The sequence below is a fragment of the Dermacentor albipictus genome, chromosome 3, assembly GCF_038994185.2.
Source record: "Dermacentor albipictus isolate Rhodes 1998 colony chromosome 3, USDA_Dalb.pri_finalv2, whole genome shotgun sequence".
In the NCBI taxonomy this organism is placed as follows: domain Eukaryota; kingdom Metazoa; phylum Arthropoda; class Arachnida; order Ixodida; family Ixodidae; genus Dermacentor; species Dermacentor albipictus.
Window position 1 is genome coordinate 15,427,460 of NC_091823.1, and position 22,600 is coordinate 15,450,059.

The following is a 22,600-nucleotide window of genomic DNA, read 5'->3' on the forward strand; positions in this document are numbered from 1 at the left end:
GCGCTTTCCGCACACGGAGAGCCATCTTGCGGCAAACACAGAAGACCCCCTCCTCTCCATGTACGGCGCTGCCCCGACAGATGGCGCGCCACGCGCGCATTGGAGCTGTCGCGGCTCGGACTCTCTCCCCTGACAACGCTTCGCCTATCTCTTCGCCCTCTGTAGAATCAAGCGTCCTTCCTTTCTTTAGATCACTATCTCTCTATCTCTCTGCCCGTGCCGATCACGGCGTTTGGCTGGCGTGCATCATTTCCCCCTCCGGGATACCGAGTTCTTTGGTTCGCTCCGCTTGCTCAGGCGCACGTTTCGTTGCTGCGCCGAACGCCGCGTTGCTCGACCATATGGCTCGACGCTCACCGCGTCTGATGCGGGGCGTCTCCTAAGTGATGGCTGCCCTGTAGCCCATTGTCTTACACCCATTGGCGGATCGACGGGAACGCTATCGCGTTCCACTCTTGAAGGCGAAGCTTAAGCGTCCTCCAATATTTTTTTTTTATCTGCTATTTATCTATTAGTTTATCTGCTATTTTTGTTTGTTTCTTGAAGCATTCTGCGTAACGTCAAACAATCCTCAGGGAATGCAAAGCTCGCACAAGCCGCCACTCTTGTGAACTCTATTGAAGTGATGCAACCACAACAAAGCCAGAGCGAAAGAGGGATGTATGGAAAGCAGCAGGTTACCCGATATTGTGGCCGATTGGCCATCCTAGGCTGGGGGAAGGAAAAGGGAAAGGAAGATATCAGGAAAACAAGAGAAAGAACAGAATAAGGCAGTTGTAAAGGTGACGCTGGTAATACTGACAGGTCACAAACGTCAGAGTATAGCAAGAAGGTAAGCTTGCAAGAGGGGGAAGGGAAAGAGAAAAGCAGAAGGCAGGGAGGTTAACCAGAATAAAGTCCGGTTGGCTACCTTATAGCGGGGGAATGGGAAAGGAGAAAACAAAGATGACAGGGAGAGAGAGGAGGGAAGGAAAGAAGAAAATTGCGGTGAGTTCGCTGACGCGTGCGGTCTTATAGAAATTGCATTAATATTCACAGATGGTCGCACAAGCCCGTCGTCCTTAGGAAGCACAAAAGCGCCTTCACCACATTATGGGCCGACGAGCGATGTTCCAGCTGAACCTGCACAGAAAGCGGCCGATTGTCCAGTTTTTGAAGAGCTTTGGCAAGTTCTTGCCTTTCTGGGGCATATCGTGGACAGTCCATGGCACAGCAGGTGGTCGATATTTTCTTCGGTGCCGCAGACCTCGCATGCTGCACTGTCAGTCACTCCAATTAATGTACAGTATGCCTTTGTGAAGGCAACTCCTAACCAAAGGAGACAGAGAAGCGTAGCTTCACGTCGAGGAAGCCCGAGTGGAGGTCAGAGTTGCATGGAGGGGTTTAATCGATGCAGTCGTGTAGGCAGTAAATTTGGCGAGTTCCACTCGGTCAGTGAGAGACTGCGTGCCAGGTGTCAAAGCTGCTTTGCGGCGTCTGTCCTCGAAAGCGGAATTGGAACGCTGTGCTCTTCTTGATGTGCTGTGCGAGCAGCGTTATCGGCGTAATCATTGCCACTGATTCCACAATGACCAGGTACCCATTGAAAAACGACCTCGTGACCTTTTTGTTGGACGTGATGGTAAAGTTTCACAATTTCGTATGTAAATTGGTCATGACATCCGCGTCGGAAAACTGACTGAGTGCACTGTAATGCCGGTTTTGAATCAAAGAACACAGCCCATTTTCAAGGTGTTTCAGAATCAATGAATTTCATTGCTCGACGCAGGGCCGTTAGTTCTGCCGCCGTTGAGGTCGTGACATGCGATGTCTTGAACCGCAGTGTCATTCCTCGCGTTGGTATAACCACCGCACCACCAAAACTGCACGACGTAGTCGATCCATCGGTATAGATCTGCACGTGGTTGCTGTACTTTTCATGCAAAAGAAGTAAGCTCAGCTGTTTTAGAGCAGGGGCTGGTAGATCTGTCTTCTTCTGTAGTCCTGGAATCATATGTACTTGTGGACGGCTCAAACACCATGGAGGAAACGCTGTCTTGGCCGCAGGTGCGTACCCTGAAGTAAACGACGCACGATGTGCACTGACAATGCCGCTAAATGTCGAGCAGGGCCTTGCAGCAGTGAGGCTCGCCAAGTGGTGGTAAGGGGTCCTAGCATGATGTCTGAGATGCATACATATTGTCTCAACGGTAATGTGCGTCGTCATTGGGTAATCCTGCGCAAAGGCAATGGTTTCAGCCGTTGATGCACTGCGTGGTAAGCCAAGACATATCTTAAGGGCTTGGGCTTGAATGCTCTGAATCGTACGCAGGTTGGTCTTGCAGGGGTTGGATATTGCAGGCAGGCTGTATCATAGGAATCCAATGAACAACGCCATGTACAGCTGTAACATAGCGTGTATACTCCCGAACTTTTTCCTGCAAGGAACCTGAACAGGTGACAGGTAGCAGTCAGCCGCTTTTTCACGTAATTCACGTGCGGAGTCCAAGACAGGTCTCTGTCGATTACGACTCCCAAGAACTTGTGACTAAACTTGCAAGAAGCTTGTAAACTGACCGTATGCCGGCCGAAATGGCGAATAAGTGTCACCAGTAAAGTCTCGCCTGCAGAATATGGAATAAAAAGAAATATGTGCTTGCTTCTAACCTGTTTATTTCCGAGACCAAAAAATGGAGCAAGGATCAAAAATGAAGTCTAAAAAACGTTCCTTACTCCAAAGTTAATGGTTGTTGAATAACCGGAAATGTTACAAAATGTGAAAAGTTGCTCATGTTGAAAACAGGAAAAGGAGGAGGAGGAAACGAAGAAGAAGAACGGGAGGGTGTGCGTCCCTCGTACAGGAAGCGAAATTAAAATACACATTCAAGGAAGAAATAAGAAAGAAGATATGACACCGAGTTATGCCGACAAGCGTCGTGTTCCAATCTCGCTAGACCTTGTGTTCCAATCTAGCGGTCTTGTGGGCTCGCTAGACACGAGCCCACGAGGCCGAGCGCTTGCCTCACCAAGGTTTACGCAATCGTTCCCGTAGGTCACGTACGCTGCCGTGCCTAATCCTGATTTCACCACGGCGCGGGGAAAACGACAGACACGCCATTGATCTTTTCTGGCACAGTGTAGCTACTAGGGTGCGGCACGTGCTCAAAGTGAAGCGACAAGCATTGCTTCGATCTCGGAAACTTGCAGAGCCGTGCTTATCGATTAGAGAGCCTAAGCAATGTAATATGTCATCTGTTTCAGTCACCGCAAATCTAGGTCTCAGCACACAAAACTCGTTACATTGCTACTCGCGGTTCATAGGATATGCGGGCATTCAAGTACAAGGAGAGAAAGTGTCGCTCGAGGTAAAGCATTGACTAAAACAACTAAATACTGCGCCTGAAGAAATGTTGTACACATTTCAGAACGATAAATTATTAGTGTTGCCATGCGTATACATTATTATGACGCGTACTTTGTTATTTTGCGCGCAGCCTTATAGCGTATTGCACTTTTTTTTTTGAGGAAGAGTTGCGATGCTAGATTGACTACATATGTTTAGTTAAGTCACTGCCTCTCAGCAAGCTAATAAATAACACAGCAGCAATGCAAAGAAAATTTGCAGTTCTCGGGTGCTTTATCAGACATGGTAATCAGCGCTTTACACTCCTTACTTTGGCGAGTTAGACGTGCGTCTCCGGAAATTACCTCGCGGTGCTTATCCGTGAGTCGCCATTACCAGTTCAATAACTGAACGGAAGAGAAGTCGCCTCATGTGTCACTTTTCTTTGCCTTCGCATTGCTTTGCGTGTCTCGAGGAAACAATACGCTCTCGTCTCGTAACTCTTGCCCTAACGGCCGAGGATCAGTAGCTCGCTAGTTTCTTTCGTACTGTGTATTTCTTTTTTCCTCACTGCATGGAGAAATCAAGAATAGTCAAAACTAAATTATTCATAAAAAAGTTCTCCTAGCGCATCGATATCTTTAAGCCATCACTTGATAGCGAATCGTAAAACAAACGCCGTTGAAAGCACACCACTGGCAAGGCTTACTTCATTTTAAATTTCTTCTTTTCTTCATTTTCTTTGCCACGTTTCTTTACCCGCCTATTTCATCGCCCTTCATTCACCGAATTCTTCTTTCCTTCTCCTCACTTCTTTTATTTTTATTATCGAAATGAAAGAGAAAAAAGGATAGAGGTCTAATCACCCTATAATCGTGAGAGCTACTCCGTTTTGCATTGTAGTAACAATAATAATAAACAAAATATGGAAAGAAAATATGAAACGAAGTCCAGTTGTAAAAGTTCTACAGTGCACAGTCTTATTCACAAATGAGCATATAGAGATAAAAGGCGAGTGCAAGCTTTGAATGCCTACATATGTGTATGCAGAGTCGCAAACACTTGGAAGGAATTTTCTGGATGACACCAATTTGGGATATGCATTCCCAAAATTTGCGAAGCAGTGCATCGGTGTTCCAATAATTTTATATCTCCAACGTATAAAAAGACGTTCTGTTAAAAAACTAAATGGGACAACAGTAATTTTAACACTAATTTCACAGTGCTTATATATATAAAAATTGGTGCTAGCTTCAAAATTCTTTCCATGTGGATGTGTCTTGTGACATCACTCACTCAAATTCGTGTATTGGAATGTGTTCGCTAAAGTAATTAGTTAAAATGTCATTAGTGAAAATTTCCTAATTACTCATTATGCATTTTGATTTGGAATGTTAGTAATTTCTGCCACTTTGCGAAATCCAACTCAATAAGTAGATTTGTGCTATATGCAACAGACCATTTTTAAGAATTATGTTAATGGTTAGAGTATAGTACACCTGGTAAAAGCGCGTATAAATATAAATAATCGCTTACTTTGTTCTAAGTAATCGTTTTCACGATCTCTTATTCTTGTACGGACAGCCGGAGAGTAATCGCTATATCATTAAATGAGTTTAAAGCTTGAAAGATCACTTTTTTTTTTCTTTCGGCGCTTTTAAGTATGCGGGCGCAAGCACCGTAAGCGTATCTTTTTGCGTAGAAGTTAACACATCTCAAAACGAGAGTCTTATGGAAAACAGCGATCTTGCAGAATGACCTATGAGAAGAATCCAGAGGTTAATATTTATATCGCTGACAAATGAATACTTCATGACGAGTCGCCCCCGACAGGCTTGACCCGCTAGTCCGTATCTCATCAGCATTGTGACCTTGAGGAAGTCCTCGAGTGCAACCGACGCACGTTTCCGTGTGCCGGGCTGCAGCCATGGTCACAGCAGCCTCGGTCGACTGTATGGACCGTTTACAAAACGCCATCTACCATGCGCAAAGGTCAAGAGTGTCACTTCCAAATACGCGTTATGAAACTTGCCCGTCACGCAACAAGTGCTGTTATAAAACGCGAGCGATCCAATATTCACGCTGCATTAAGCCCACATGAGCAGTGTCAGCGGGAGGAATCGGAACACCGTAACATTTGCCGAGGGAGTGCACGTGGGTCTTTTTCAGATCGTTCCGGAGTGTTAGCGTGAAATCGGTAAAATTTATTCAGTCCGAATAGTATTACTGCAACACGCGCGCTTAACGGCTTTCTTTATGTGGGCCCGTTTCATGCTTGCGGAAGTCACAGTTGTCCTGCGTGTCGTAGTGTTTATTCGTTGTTTTTTTTAGGTGCCTATTATCAACTTGAACGTGTTGGGGTCGTTTCACCGGTTGCATTTCGCTATCGTAATATTAACAGCTGTGGTCTATTCGCAATAACCCTGCAATGCCCAAACACAGTTCCACATCGAAGAAAACTGGAACCACTTGTGCACCTTTGATCTGGCCTTGGAAAGCACATTCGTATAAAAAAATGAAATGTTATTTGAGTTACAACTTAATTCTTTAAGTAATAAATTGTTTACAATTTGTTTGCTAAACTCTTCACAACTGAAACCTAGCTGCAGCATATGATATTAGGCAGGCTACAGACGCATATAGATAGATAGATAGATAGATAGATAGATAGATAGATAGATAGATAGATAGATAGATAGATAGATAGATAGATAGATAGATAGATAGATAGATAGATAGATAGATAGATAGATAGATAGATAGATAGATAGATAGATAGATAGATAGATAGATAGATAGATAGATAGATAGATAGATAGATAGATAGATAGATAGATAGATAGATAGATAGATAGATAGATAGATAGATAGATAGATAGATAGATAGATAGATAGATAGATAGATAGATAGATAGATAGATAGATAGATAGATAGATAGATAGATAGATAGATAGATAGATAGATAGATAGATAGATAGATAGATAGATAGATAGATAGATAGATAGATAGATAGATAGATAGATAGATAGATAGATAGATAGATAGATAGATAGATAGATAGATAGATAGATAGATAGATAGATAGATAGATAGATAGATAGATAGATAGATAGATAGATAGATAGATAGATAGATAGATAGATAGATAGATAGATAGATAGATAGATAGATAGATAGATAGATAGATAGATAGATAGATAGATAGATAGATAGATAGATAGATAGATAGATAGATAGATAGATAGATAGATAGATAGATAGATAGATAGATAGATAGATGGACGGACGGACGGACGGACGGACGGACGGACGGACGGACGGACGGACGGACGGACGGACGGACGGACGGTTGGATGGATGGATGGATGGATGGATGGATGGATGGATGGATGGACGGACGGACGGACGGACGGACGGACGGACGGACGGACGGACGGACGGACGGACGGACGGACGGACGGACGGACGGACGGACGGACGGGCGGGCGGACGGACGGACGGACGGACGGACGGACGGACGGATGGATGGATGGATGGATGGATGGATGGATGGATAGATAGATAGATAGATAGATAGTACTTTTATTCATGTCAATTCTCGTACACCAAAATCAGGCCTACCAAAGCCTCACCAAGGGCTTGAGTGGCAGCGCCTGGCAGACAGCGAACATTAGCAAAACAAAGGAAAATAGAGATGGTTGCAACGAACGCGACAAACAAACAAAACAAAAAAAGAAAAATTTAACAACTCATAGAGACAGATATAGAAACACAATTACAACAGCAAAAGGATGACAGTAATGCGAAATTAAGAGAGTAACACTCGATTAAATCATTATGGGGCAGGAAGTAATGCGGAGACATACCGCAAAATTTTTTTCAGGGTGTATTTTGTTCTCATACGGAATACACTAGGTGGCATACTATTGAAACAGGCAGGTACGTAGTATTGACGCGTGCGCTTTCCGTATCGGGTTGAGGAGCGAGGAATGCAGTAATATCGAAGAACATCAACTGGTCCCAAACACGATGTTTAGTTTTCGGCCTAACTTGTCTACGCAAGACGTGCTTCTGCAGCTCAAAGAAGAAGTGCTGAAGCAATTCTTGCACTAGACCTAAAGGGGGCCATTGGCAACGTGGGGCACGAAGCCATACTAGCAAATCTCAGTGACACAAATTGCGTCCGAAGAACTTACAACTACGTGAGGGCTTTCCTCACAGATGGTACAGCCACAATAGGACTGGGAAATATGAGGTCACAGTGAGCAGACACGCCTAATAGCGGGACGCCACAAGGAGCAGTGCTGTCACCGACAATTTTCAACGTGGCCATGGTGAAACTCCCAACCCAACTCGAGGAAATACCGGGAATCATATGTGCCTCGTGTGCAGACGACATCACCATACTGACGGTCGGAGGCTCCATAGGAGAACAACAAGAGGCATTGCAGGAGGCAGTGGACGTCGTAGAAAGATACGCAAAGACATGCAGATTGCAATGCGCACCGGAGAAGTCGGAGCTCCTCATAATTAAGAAGCGCTCAAGAGGACGATCAACAACTCAGCCACCAACCATCTACCTGCGAATAGGTCATAGAGAAATCCCCAAGGTGGACAGACTTCGTATCCTCGGCTTACACTTGCAAAAGGACGGGGGCGGAAGATACGCCGTACAGAAGTTGCAATACACAACCACGCAGGTCCTGCGCATGATGCAACGAATTACCAGCAGGAAGAGGGGACTCAAGGAACAGGACCTGATCCAACTAGTGCAGGCTCTGGTTGTGAGTCGCATTGCATACTCAGCATCATATCTAAATTTCAGCAATGTGAAAGTGGAGGTACTCGACCGGCTGATACGCAAGGCGTATAAGCAAGCGCTCGGGCTGCCAACCGGAACGGCTACTTTTCGCCTCGAGGAGACAGAGATGTACAACAACGCACGGGAAATTATAGAGGCCCACCTGGTAAACCAGAAGGAAAGGCTACAATGCACGACAGCGGGACACTGCGTCTTGAAATGTATTGGATACTCCGTACGGAAGACCAGCGCGTTGGCAAAAATCCCAACACGAGTACAAGAAACTGTGCCCGTCTCACCAATACCCAGAAACAAGCGCCCGACCTTCCACATCGGACGGCGACATGCCCGAGCACAGGCGCTCGCGAGGAAGTATGAGGACCACCCCAATGTCCTATACGTAGACGCGTCCAGTACATCAAGAAGCACTGCATTTGTCACCAGAGTAGTCGACAATCACGGGACCGAAATAAATGCGTCGTTGGTTTTCAGAGCGATCTCTGCAGAGTCAGAGGAACTAGCGATAGCGTTAGCCATCACGACGAGACCACCCTGGTAGTGCGTCATAGTTCCGACGGACTCTCAGACGGCACGCAGAAATGTTTCCAGGGCCAAGATTTCCAGGGCCGCACATCGCATTCTGGTTGGGGCGCACCAGCTCCAACCATACACACAAGTCGTGTGGACTCCGGGGCATGAGTCCTTACCTGGCATTCAGCAGGCACACGCCTACGCCCGAGCGCATGCACACCGGGAACCGCGAAGGGGACAGGCCGAGCAGTTCCACCCCGATCCCCTGCCATTAACCTACGCGCACATACTACAACATTATCGCCTTTCACGAACAACACTACCGCCGCCTCATAATACTCTGACGCGACAGGAAGCCGGTTTTTTTTGTTGTTGTTGAAATGAATATTAGGAGAGGTTGGCACCTTTATGGTGGCACAGGCTACTCCTTCTCACTTGGCAAAGGAAACAAATTTGCGCAAAAAGGGAGCATAGCGACACAAAATATGGCACTCAGTAGAACACTGGATGAATAAAAAATATACAGTTCAGCAGAACATGAGTCGCAACGCTCTGTGCATTAGTTCAGTCCACGTACGCATATATAAAGTCAGATATTTTGAACAGCCAAAACACACAACACATGTAATGCACTGCAAGTACAGAACAAGAAGGAAGCCGTGATACGGCAAGAACTCCAAACAAACACATCTCCACACTTGAGTCTCTACCACGTGCGCTATGCACCCTGCGCTGTATTTCTGTCAATGCACACACTGCGATCAATGTGCAACGCTTTACCACATGCTGTGGTAAAGCCCACCACACGGCAATGGGAGACAGCGCTGTCCATCTCAGACTCGACGGACCAGCTCAACCTGGTCAAACCGAGCAAGAAGGGCAGCCAAGGCTGCTGGACTCCTGGATTGATGGGACCACCCACTGCAGAGCTACCTACACTCATGTGCTCTTTTCTATAAAGTTTACTGTCTCTCTCTCTTTCTCACTCAGAAACGCACCTACAGGCTCGCGTTAATAAACTTGCAGCGTTTAGATCACAGTTTTGAAGCATTACACTAAACGTAGCAAATATCTTACGTTAGACATCGCGGCGTTAAACTTTTGGTGTCTTGCGGACAGCTCGTGCGTTGCGTTGATTGTTTGCAGTTCCCGTTCCCACGTGGCTGCTTGTGTTTACGCACCAACTTAATTATTGCTTTGTTCGTTTTAAGGAATCATAGTGTTTTCTCATTGTTTTAGCCATGCATTCCGATAAGTACCGACTTGTGGCTTCGAAGAAGCGATTGCGCACCTTGAGTGTTCTTGTATTTATTTATTTATTTATTTATTTATTTATTTATTTATTTATTTATTTATTTATTTATTTATTATTTATTTATTTATTTATTTATTTATTTATTTATTTATTTATTTATTTATTTTTAGGTGGGCTGCCTAAAGACAGAGTAAAGTAAAGGCTTATCAGAACGAATGTAACCCCGCATCGTGCAGGAAGCCAGCAGTAAGACTCTGTAATGCTTTTAAAAACATTTAAATGTACTTACTGTTACATATGAAAACTTAGAAATATTCTCCAGAGTTAGCTGTCTTTATGCTCACATGTAGTGCCTTTGCCTCTGTGTTACGTGCCTCTTAGCAAAAGCGTGTTGCTCTACGCTACAGCGGCGTATGTCGCTGCTTATTGGTGAATGCATGCTTGGCTGTCTCTCTGTATCACATGAGTGTCGACAGGTGCCCGGGACCACGCCAGGCAGGTTAATGCCTTTAGTTCTGGACTCTTGGTCAGTGACTGTCCGAAATGAAATGGAATTAAATTGAACTGGATCGAACTGAATTGAATTGAATGACCGTCACCTTTTCGCTGAAATTAGCAGGCCGACCTCTGCAGAGGTCATACCGTCTGAGTGAGGGCTCCCGGATGTGTTGTGCCTGGCAACTTATGCGGACGGATCCTTTTATTACCTTGCTTTCTTTTCTTCTCATATTTTGTGACCTTTCTTCCTACCCTAAAGCAATGTAACCAACCGGGCAGTTACTTGGGTTAACCTCCTCACCTTTAATATTTTATCCTCTCTATTACTCTTATCCGGGCGCACGTTTGCTCCGACGCAAAATTTTATACGGTGCAAGGTGCTGGCCTGTCTTACCTGTCTTGTTCAAGCACTTTTAACACGTTTCCACATGTCAATTTAATTGTTATTTGCTTTCTCTACTATTTTTCTTATCTTATAAGTGTCTTGTTGTCATGGATGCGGTAGGGATAGCTGTTTGGCAGCCTATATAACAGCAACCGCGACAATTCATTCATTCATTCATTCAAGCAACTCATTTTGTCATCTTAAAATTTAAAATGCAGGGCATTACCAAACTTAAAGAAAGGGCCCTGCCTTCTACCTCTTGCTTTTCTTCCCCCAGTGCAGGGTAGCAAACTGTATGTGCGTCTAGTTAACCTCCCTGCCTTTCCTGTCTTCTATTTCTCTCTCTCTCTCTCTCTCTCTCTCTCTCTCTCTCTCTCTCTCTCATGGCATGCTGCATGGAACCTCTGTTTCTTATGAGTTTCTGACGCTTTGTATTGGTCTCATTTTTCGATAGCTGGTTTTTCAATCTGCTCTTTATCCACGTTTACATCAGCTAATAAAGAAACAGCTACTTCGTCCTTTCAATCAGCTGCCTGCTTATTTTCTTGTTTCCTTTTATAGCTGAGCACAATGGGCAAAGCAAAGCTTTAGCATGGAGTAAAGGCGATAGAAAGTAAAAGTGTTTTTTTTTTTGTAAATAAGCTGCTTGAATTTAAGAGAACATGAAAAAAATATTACGTGCCGATTGCCAAGAACTGGTGTGTTCAATCAAATAAACTCTTTTGATATAAAATAACAATACTTCTTCTATTGAGAAGGGATGAATGAGTAGAAAGATGGTGTGATATATCCGCTATGTAATGTACGAGAAGAAAGGGAACTGAGAAACACTATTTGACTTTCTTTTTTTTCCCACAAGCATATGAAGCTTAGGAAAGCGCAGGGAAGGTTATTTATAGTGTTTGATTGAATTGATAAGCTAAAGATTAAAATAATAAATAGAAATGATAAGCTAAAGGGAAAAGAAAGTGGAAGAAAAAAACAACTTCCGGTCATGGGTAGCTGAACACACACATACAGAAAAAAAAAGACTGCTCAAACACGACACTACAATGCTGTCGTCTATTTCTTCCTGCGCAAGTAATTGCAAAGCACACGACAAGCCCTGCGACTAACAACTCGCTTTGAAGGTAGGCGCGGACAACGAGAGAGAAAGCACTGGGAAAATAAACTGAGGCCTGCGACAAACCTGCGTATTTGTTTGTCCTTCGGCGAGACACGTTTCCCACAGACGTGAGCAACGCTGCACACATGTGCCGCATTTCCAGCTAGCTACGACGAAAAAACTGCGGGTACCGGTGGGTCCGACATCTGTGTAACTTGTTCCTCGCTACGTAGATGCGAGAGAAAAAAAGTGGGCACTGGCTGTCAGAACCACGCAACGAATCCTCCAAGCCTTCTTGACAGTTTGTTTACATCATAGTTTATTTACTGCACGAGTAGTTCGTGGTTGTTTTGTCAAACCAGCCGGAAAATTACAAAAGCGCGTAAGAACACCGTGATGGCGAAAAGACTCACGTAATGCTTATACGACGCAATCGGAATACGTCTGGTGTCGTTCCCTGTGCCGATCAGTATATGTGCCTCCTGCCTAAAGCTGACAGCTGTCAGTGAGAGATGCGGCTAAATGGTTGCTTTAGAACCAATTGTTGGGTGTCATTTCCTGTTTACAGCTGTCAGGTGTTGCTGACTGTGTGGTTGTTAGTATATACACATGCTATTCCCATTGCATTTCAGCGACGAATGTGCACCGGCCTTTTTTTATTTACGTTGCTATTTTGTTCCCTCCATTGCCTCGAAGCTGCTTCGTCTCATCTTGCGCGCAGCCGCGAAGCAGCGAAACGGAAATACTACGTCCCTGATTTTTCAGTATTGCAGTTGCTTAGGCTATAATGGCGCCTCCACGTGTTCAAGTATTTGTACTTCGTGCACTAACTCGGAATGTCACACTCCTGCCATATTGTATGCTAGCGTCTATTTGTTTAAGGGGAAAGCCTTAACTGGGTCATACCCGCGATGGCCTTGAAAAAAGAAACGCGTCGTCCGGTCCAAGGTACAAAAACTATCATCATCAGCAATTGCTCATACCCCCCCCCCCCTCTAAGCAAGCAAAAAATGCAGTTGTTCATCCCTCTCGTAATGCAGAGGCCACAAGCATTCAGAAAAGTGAAGCGTACAGTGCATACATTCATGGGAATCAGACACACAACGTACAGAAACGCGGCGCCTAGTCGACTGGCACAAAAAAAACGTGGCCCACTCAATGGCTCATACTTCCCTAAGCAATGGCTCATACCCCTGTAGGCTTAGGCTACAAGCGCTCAGCAAAGTGAAGCGAACAGCGCATACATTCATTCAAATTACCCATACATCATATAGAACAGCATACGTTTCAGTCTCCTGCTGAGAGGATGCAACGTAAAGTGGATAAGAAACGTCGTTGGCGTGAGTCTGACTCCGCTATAGGATCGCACGAAGCCGCAGCCAAGTGTTGAAAACGAGCCGAAAAAGCCGAGCCGCGAAAGCAGCAACGCGACGATGCGAGACGGTGCGTTACCAAGTGCGCAGCATGGCTTTCGCCTTCACGCGTTACAAGAGTGTAACATGCTGCCGAACTTTTTTTTCCTAGTCTCAATATAAAAGCCAGCATGTTATCACAAATGAATGCATTAATGAATGAATGACTTTATTTACTGAGCTTTTTCAAAGCATTCGCCGGACGGAAGTGGTCCCTACTTCACAGGAATCCATATGCTGCTCTCGCCGCCTGGCCCCTGGTTACGAGCCGCAGTTGGTGTTCCAGGGCGAAGCTGGACAGCAAGATCCTTCATCGCTCTCTAAGTGGTGGCATGGGTTGGGAAGTCATGTTGGGGTTATAGTTGGTGAGGAGCGGTGGGTGTTGTTGGCTCAACATGTATCCCCTATCAAGCGTTGGAGTATTCCTGGCTCCTGACACACGGGGCACTCCTGCCCGTACTGGCTCGGGTACATGCGGCTTAGCATTCGGGGGTGCGGGTACGACTCTGTCGGAATCTGCCTCTATGCTGTCTGTGGCTCCCTCGTTAACTTGGGGTGTGGCTCGGGGAAGCTCTGTCTCTCGTTTCTCTAATACTCCACTATGCCTTTGTACGTGACCAGCGGCTGGTTCTTTGCGTTCTCCTCCTCCCTCTCCGCGGCCGCAGTCCGGTGTGACAGCGCTCGGGCCTGCTGGTGGGGATAGTTGTTGCCCTCCAGGGCAGAGTGGGCCAGAATCCAGATGAATTCTATCTGTTCCCCTTTCGGAGGTTCTTCGCCATTGAGCACTGGAAGCACCAACCGGCACACCCAGCCCGACTGGAAGCTTCTATACGCTTGCAAGTCTGTGACCACTCTGGTCCTGCCCGATATGATGAGGGCCAGGAAAATTGCCAAGTCTTCTGCTTCTTTGACGTCGTTTGCCTTTGCCGTCACGCTCGTTAGTAGCTTTTTTTAGGACAAATAGGACAGCCCCCCCCTTTTTCCATCCCCCCTTGAACATTATATATAATGTATGCAGAAATGACGGTAAATCAGTCCGTACCTCTGTTCAAAATTCTGTGTCGCTTCTGTGTCATGTGCCAAACAGCTTCGCTTGTCATCCACCTTCACAGGGTGCAATGGCTCACGATTTCTTTTATCTTCTTAAGAACTCTGTCGTGAGTCAACAGCCAGCGTTCGGTGTGTGCGTTGTGAAGATTAGCTGGCGCTTGTTCTTAGCAACTGCTCTAACGCACGAGATGCTTTGCGCGAAAGAGCCCGAATACGCAGAGCGCGAAGCAAAAGCACAATAAAAATATAACATCTCGTGCGCGAAGTAATGAAATATTCCGACGGCCACATCAGAATTTATATCACGGAGATTACAGTGGACCTTGGATGCAGCGGGGACGCAGATGAAACTTGCGCAACCAGCGGCGGGCCTATATCATCGCTTCCCCGTCTCCCGTTTCCATTTTTCCAATTTGCTTGGCAACGAACAAGACACGCAGAATGACATGTATATTGCACATACGTAGCGTACATCTCTACATCTTGCTGTCAAATGGCTGGACCGCATATCCGCTTTTCCTCCCGTTTGAAAACGAAATAAAAAGAGCCTCCGCACGACCTGCGAACCGATGTCGAGCTCCACACAAGGGTTCCAACGCAAAGTGTTATCGAAAAGCTATAATGCTATACTAGGTGTAAAAAAAAAGAACAAATATCGCCGCGAAAAGGATACGCGTGGCCAGCCATGGTTCTTTGTTTTTTGTTATTTTTTAGCTTTGTTATCGATGTCTTCAGTGCCATTCCGTAGCATGACATGCTCGCGTTGTATTTTTCTAATAAGTAGGCCCTATTCTAGGCACTTTATTGCATTGTCTTGGCGTTCCTAACGACAGTGTCTTGTATCGAAATGCTACGTCTCCATAACACATTGACAAATTGCAAAATAAAAATAAGATAGTGCTGTCAATTAACAAGAGCCGATTCGCAAGGTCAGACCACACACAAAAAAAATATTTTTTTATTGTTACGTAGCCAATCACTGCTTTAAAAGTAGGTTAAAACAATTTCCTTCATAAAAAAATTATTTTACTTTTCTACACACAATATTTGAACTTTCCGTTAACAGTACAAAACTTTGTAGAGCCACGAGTCCATATATGCTCACAGAAATTGACGTAGACTTTTTAACAGGCTTTGTCACAAATGTGACAGAACAGCGCAATCACAATGTAAACAAAATGATCAAACGCAGCGTTGACTGTCACACAATGATCGATTGCGCAAGATGCAATATGTATGATTCAGAAAAAAACTAGAATAAGAAAAGCAACAAGCAGGAAAGATGGAAATCAAGAAAAAGACCTGACTTTGTCTCCATAATACAAGCAATAAGGATATAGTATATCCCCTTTCACTGTTGTGAAGTGGGTCACACAGGTATCACCTTTCTGTACATTACAAAAAGCTTAAACAATATCCTGCATGCTCTTGTCACCTACTTTCTTGACCCATGCCTCACGACTTCATAATAAACATTTCAATATTTAAGTCTTGTAGTAAATGTTCACAGCCACAATTATAAACAATGTGTTCGTTCTGTTTCTTGCGTTCTTTCCTCCAAGATAGAAACTACACGAGCTAGTCCAGATTAGATTTTTTTTTTTTTTGCAGTAGACGTCATAACGTATACCTATACACATCTACATATTATGAAAAGAAAGTTTTGCAAGCGGCTCACCGGTCACGACAACCGACATTACGCCGTGCACCGTGCGTGGGTTAGTCGTAGACCCCTCCCCATCGGGCGAGCCATTCTCGTGAGGCCGCTGGGGTCATCTGATCATTCATTATTCATGAATGGTTCATATATATATATATATATATATATATATATATATATATATATATATATATATATATATATATATATATTAGTGTTGCAGTCAAAAGCAAGAAAAACAAACTTGCTCACTGCTAACGCCCGCACAGCGATACGACTCCCTCTCAATTTTTGTTTGTGGTCTTGTTTGCGCTGTTCCATAGCTCCAACCAAAGGAGTGCACTTCGTCTCTCACAGACGAAGTGTACACACAGACAGACGAGCTGAACCTGCACGCATTTGCTTTAAAAAAACACTGACGCTATGAAGCACTTAACCTGACCTCGTTCAATGGGATTTCTCGTGATCTCTGCAACAACAACACACAACGAGGCAATCACTTGAAATCTGGCCCTGGCATTTCATGCACCCACAATATCCAAATATTCCAGCGCCGGAACTCAAAAGATCAGCACTCCATGCTATGTTTTCATTTCTGTCGTTCCATGCATACCATGACAATTAATATGCTCCTTCTTGCCTAAATTTACGCGAACTCCACCAGGAAGGGGAGCGTGAAGTAAATGTCACCGGTGATTCGAACTTGTAATGGAATTCGGTGGGGTCCTATTGTGTTTAGTTTTTCGAGCTAGCACAGCTAGAGGTGTCCGAGGGAGTACAGGTGTTAAACGTGCGCCACTTTTCATCGTTTCAGCCGTTTAGATAGCTCCCTTTTGTGACGGCATGCCTCCTTCGAGAAGAAGCTGCCTGGTGCATTGTCTGCCGGTTGACTTTGCGTGCACATCGGTGGCGTTCAGCAAGCTCCACCACTGATGCACCACTTCTAAGGTCGGGAAAGATGCGATACGTCCCAGACAGGCCCAGACAGACTGCCAGGCTATCTCCGCTTACAGCAAGCAATTTAACTAACCGAATAATATCGAAATGGGAAAATATATAACCGGCAATCGTTACGCAAAAGCCAAAGGAACAGAGCAAAAGATGTTTTAGGTCAGATATGACGATGCAGTGCACTATATTGGCACAACAGAGAGCGAGGTGGTCGAACTTTATTGGGAGGAAAACAAATGAAATTAGGCGTTCTAAGCCAGGGAAGTTTGCCTTTGAACAAGGAGTTATAGGGTCGAATGGCATGAAGCGCAGCGCAGCAAGAACAAAGGACGCAAGTAGGAACGAAACACGCAAACACAAGCGCTTCCGTGTGTGTGTGTGTTGTCTGGTTCGCGCTGCGCTACACTTTATGCCATTCCAAGGTGATCAACCAACAAGCCCACATTGCCGCCCTCGTGGGATCCAATTTGCCGTTGATGACGACTCTTACGTAGCATGTGGAAACGGTTCAGAAACCATCTAGCATGTTTGGCTAGAATGTCGCAGTATCTGTCTGCAGTCATTAATGTAGACGTGGTTAGGTTGCCCGAGGCAAAGGATTTTGAGAACAGCAATTGAAACGTAGACAGATCTGTCATGGAGACAAGTGAGAAACGGCTGGTAGATTGATGGGGCGATGGAAGAGAAAACACGCAATACAGGAAACACTACATATTCTACAAATTTAGTGTACCGTAACAAAAGTCTGGTAGAATCAATACTTTTTCTTTTACCATCCATCCATCCATCCATCCGTCCATCCATCCATCCAAAGGCCTGACATCGTTCTGGGTGTAGCACGAGGCCACGAAAGAAACTTCCCTTACAGGTTCCTCGATTCAAGAAAGCCTCGTCGTGGTCCTGAAATCGAACCTCTATCACTGCCTTTTCTATCTCTCTGCCGAGGAACACGTAAGAGCGCAGCTTCGAGCAACGTTTGGACTGGCGCCAAGTCTCGCAAGCAGTCGCGACTATACATGGCAACAAGGCAACAAGGCACTGACCGTGCAGCTGGATCGCCTGCGCTCTTCGCTCTCGGGCACGGACAGCGAGCTGCGGGGCGATGCCCGCGGCGATGGCCTCGGCGACACCCTGGGAGACCTGGCTCCGGCTGCTGCCGTGGGGACCACGGTGACGCAGCGCGTCGCCGCCGAGGAACCGCCGAGTGCCGACAGCTGCATGTCGGAGGAAGGGCCGGCCACGGGCGACACGGGCGTCAGGCTGGCCCGGTGGCGAGGCGGCAGGGGCGCCGCGAGGCTGTGTCGCGGGCTGAGCGGCGACGACGAGGCGGCCACCGCAGGGGACCAGGCGGGCACCGCCATCGACTGGCGGCGGGACGAGGGCGACGCCGAGTACGCAGCTGCCGTGACCGCGATGCTCGCCCGGCGCAAGTTGGGCTGCGACGAGCGCCGGCTGCCCTTGCGGTGCAGCATGGTTCCCTTGCGGACCAACATTGACATGGCTTTCGAGGCGCGGCCTCGCCTCGCACTTATTCACGCTTTTTTCTTTCGCGGTTCGCTCACCGCTCAGCCCGAGCTGCAGCGAAACGGAGCAGCTGAACGCATGTCCAGAACCAGTTCCGAAGCGTTCCTGGCGCGCCAGTCTTTTCTCACGCGTCTTTGCGAGAGGTGTGCTTCAATGTCTTTGCTGCTTCGAGAGGCGCGAGAACTGGTGGCGGCGCTGGTCTTATGGTGTTTCAGGAGGCACTGTGTCAATCGAGATCAGTTCACGAAAGCAGTTTCCTTGGTTCCGTCCCGTCTTCTGTCCTCATCACCGTTGAGTTCGAACGTGGTCCGCCACACCAAAATATTTTCACGGCTCTGCTTTTAGGTCGATTGGCAAACGTTTCTTAAGAACCAAGCTCGCAAACTAAACGTAAGTATCTACTTTCTCATCCCGTTTTGTCCTAATTGCTCAGGTCGGTCGGCTCAGTAACCAAGTCGGAAAATGTACGGTCACTGATGAACAACGTCCTTCGTTTAAGGCAACTCAGTAGCTTAATCTGCGCTCGAAAATGCTTGGCGCATCGGTGAGTCAGCAGTACTACTATGTTTTACAGCTGAACCTAGGTTGGTAGGTATAGGTGCTGCTAGCAAACCTTACCGACTACGGCGGTACGCGTGCGCGGATCTAAATCTATTCAAAGGCTTTTTAATCAAAATCGGTGGTGTCTCTCTCGCTGTCATTCATAATATTTGTCGTGCGCCAATTGCGCCAGATCATGCTCATTGCGTACGTGCAACAAGTCGCGGGTTTTGTGAGTCCAGGAACTTTCAGTTATCCGCCAAGAACTGACCAGCAAACGTCAACCGGCTAAGATATGCTCGCGCACGTGTAAAAGTGGGCCACTATGTTCCGGTCTCTAAACATTTGCTCGTTCACGTGTTTTTCTTTTTTGTTTCTAACTTTCAGATTGTGAGATTGCACAATAAGGAAAAGAGGATGACAGTTCGTTCGCTTTTGAACAAAATATGTTTCTGTGAACTTTTACGAACGACAATAAAGTGACTGAAGTTCACTGTCTGCTACGCCTTACGACCCGCTTCCGAAGACAAAAAAAAAGCGCCAATCGCTGATCAAATCTTGCTCCGCGAACCGATTCCCTGTTCGTTCTTATGTCGTCCACTCCTTTTGTGTCACCTAACCCAGGAACCATTAAATATTCACGTGACTGAGATTGGAGACCCTTCTGCGAGAGCTATCGGGCTGATACGAGCACGCATCATTCAAGGACTATTCGCGTTTCGCCCACCGTCATTACAGCGGCTGAAAGACCGCGGAGTTCCACTCCAGTTTTTCTCCCTTGGGTCCGGTCGATGTCGGGGACCTGCCCGCCCCGATCCGCGCGCTAACAGTTGCTTCGCGTGCCGCGACGTCTTCTAGAACGCTGTTCTTTGCGTCTCTGCTTATTCGTTTAGAAAAAGTGAAGAGTAGATTGGGGGCGATTCCCTTGCACTATGAGTCGCTATCACCTCAACCCTTCCTACGGGAAACTTCTCGTGAGAGACGCGAGTTCGGAACGTGCGGTGAAAACGAACTGCAAATGAAGACGCCGAGTGAACGTCGCGAGCGCATAACGGAGAAACGCACCGAGTTTAGCCCATCGCGCTAACAACTATCGGCCGCAAAGCGTCCTACTTTACTACGTAAACGCTCTATACGACGTCCTGTAGTTAACGTTGCTGGCAGATGCTAATTAAAATTTGAATCGTGATAGATATGCTGCTCCAACTCATTGCTCTCGTGACAATGATGCTGGGACAATTTGCGACTCAATCACGCGCCTTGATCGCTAATTAATCTCGCTCGGTTGTTCTTCGTTGCTGTTCAAATGAAGTTGCAGAATGATTTCTGGAACTTTGCGAACCCTGAATGATGACGCGTCAATTTGGCATGCAATTTTGCTGCAGGTGCGTCATTAATTTTTTGGGGGGGGCAAAACAGACAAATTATTCCGCGCTCGTGTTCACTTCGGGGACCTTGTCACTCTGGACGCAATTTCCGAATTACGAATGTCGATCTTGACCGGCGATGTCTCCGACCCCTGCGGTGAAGGTACGCAATCGGTAAAGCAAGCTTCGCTCCTAACGACGACCTCACTCTGCTGAATTTTTCCTCTCACCTTTGAAGTTCAGCGGCAAACTTGCATGCGACTGTTGCTAAAGTTTCGCTGAAAACCCGACAATCTAACAGACGCGCAAGTTATGCAACAACGCCGAACTGACTACAGCTCCCGTAGTAATGCAAATGCAACAAAAACATTCACAGATGCTTAAATCCCACTCCACAAAAACTTTGTCCGCACAGCTTTTCACTTCAAGCAGGTCTTCGCACCGGTCACGCAATTGCGGCAGCTGTAAGCGACGAAACAGTCGAACAACACACGCAAGAAGCAAGTTTTCCAAGGATCTTCGTTATCGATTCTCAAGATTCAAGACTCCGGTGCTAGCGACGAAGTTCCTCGATGCGAGGTGAGGGCACAAAAACAAGGTGCACTTTCTTTTCTTCACGTCCGAAGATGGGTTTCCTTCCTGTCCGGCGACACCGAAGGTTTCGCGTAGTTGACGTCGATGTTTCTCTGTCTTTCGGAAGGAAAGTTTCTTCGGGGAGGCTAACTTCTGCGTTCGAAGCACTGTCCGTGCGCCACAACGCCCGAAAACTCCGCGCCGTATGTTGCGCGACGCACTAGCCGAGTCAGGTGCGAGTCAAAGCCGCGCGCGGAGCGAGACAGCGAACGGAGAACACGTCCGGTGCGTTCGCGCGCCCGACAGCGTCTGCTGATTGGCAGCGAAGTCGCCCCTCTCAGCTGCGGGCGCGATCGAAGCCCGGAGCGGCGGCCGCAACCAGCGCCGACGCTGCCCCGCGCCGGCAAGCGCCTTTCGCACGCGGAAACGCCTGCTTGACGCGCGCCGTGTGTTTCTCCCCACGACTCTTGCAGGTGGGCGCGCCCGGCCAGCTCTCCGCTAATTGAAGCACGTTCGACGCGTTTTAACTGCCTTCTCGTGGGCTACCTGGCAGTGCGGACGGACACTATCGGCGGCCAGGCAGCGGACGCTCCTCTGTTGCGTTTTGTTTTGATCTATCCTGCCGTGTATTCGTCTGTTGTGCAATCCTGCCTTTTTTTTTTATATATACAACGTTATCACACGCAGCACATGATCCACTCCGAACCTATGTTATCCGTGAAAGCCTACAAAAGTTGACAGGAGATTTACCTTCCTTATTTACTTTTCTTTTTCCCTGCGGTTTGTATGGTCTAATCGTCTCACCATCTGCGTCGCAGCAGCTGCAGCTGCAAAAACAAAAAAAAACAAAAAAGCAAGCTAGAAAACAATAAAAAACAAGCTGGGGCCGAATGTTATAACGGTTCGGAAGGGAACCGGTTCACTTGGCTTCATCTGATTGGTCAAAATTTTGCTTTCGTTAGCGGCCGTCAGAGACAGCGGGGTGGCACCGTAAATTACGATCACGTCACGCATCTCTCAATTATTTCCAAAGCAAACCCATCTTTGGCTAGGAGTGGAACCGGCGAAAAGGTAGTCCGCTTTGGGTTCCGTTGCTGTGGCTTGGCTGTTGGCTTGCGACCCTGGCCGCGCGCGCCGGTCGCGCGACCCCGGAGACACGGAGGCGTCGCGCGCGCGTTCGTTGGTTGCTGCGGAGGCTGTTACTTGCCTTCGTCGTCTGCTTGGCGTTGCTCTTTTGGTGTAGACCACGGCTGGAAGTGGGATGCGCGTTCAAAGAAATCACGGATAACTATTTGCACCGCCCCTGCCGGCTTTCTAAGTAGACCTTTTGCAGGCTACGCTATCAAATGGAGGAGACTCGGGTGCAAGCGTACCAGTGGTCATTCCACGGTTCCACGCTGCGGTTCATCGCCACCGGCCTGCAGCTCCCAGAGGTCGGTCGGAAGTGACGCATTAATTGCAATGGCCTATATAGATCTCTGCTGCCGACACTGTCCACGAAGTTGCTCTCGCAATTACTGTGTTGGTCGGTAGAAGGGCTGGGTCAGCTTTCCCGTGACCTCCGGTTCAAAGCCAATGCCAAGGAGATATTTGCATGGTGAGATCGAATTCCCAATGCTTTCGC

General features: G+C 46.8%; 1 protein-coding gene across 1 annotated transcript in view; it reads right to left on the reverse strand.

Annotated features, from left to right (window-relative positions):
- LOC135917484 (uncharacterized) overlaps nucleotides 1-21,576 on the reverse strand; it is a 274,840-nt gene extending 253,264 nt beyond the window's left edge. The window contains exon 1 of the mRNA XM_065451050.2: nucleotides 18,016-21,576. Coding sequence (XP_065307122.2) covers nucleotides 18,016-18,471 — 456 coding nt within the window. The 5' untranslated portion in view covers nucleotides 18,472-21,576. The remainder of the gene's footprint in view (nucleotides 1-18,015) is intronic.
- Between the last annotated feature and the right edge of the window lie 1,024 nt (nucleotides 21,577-22,600).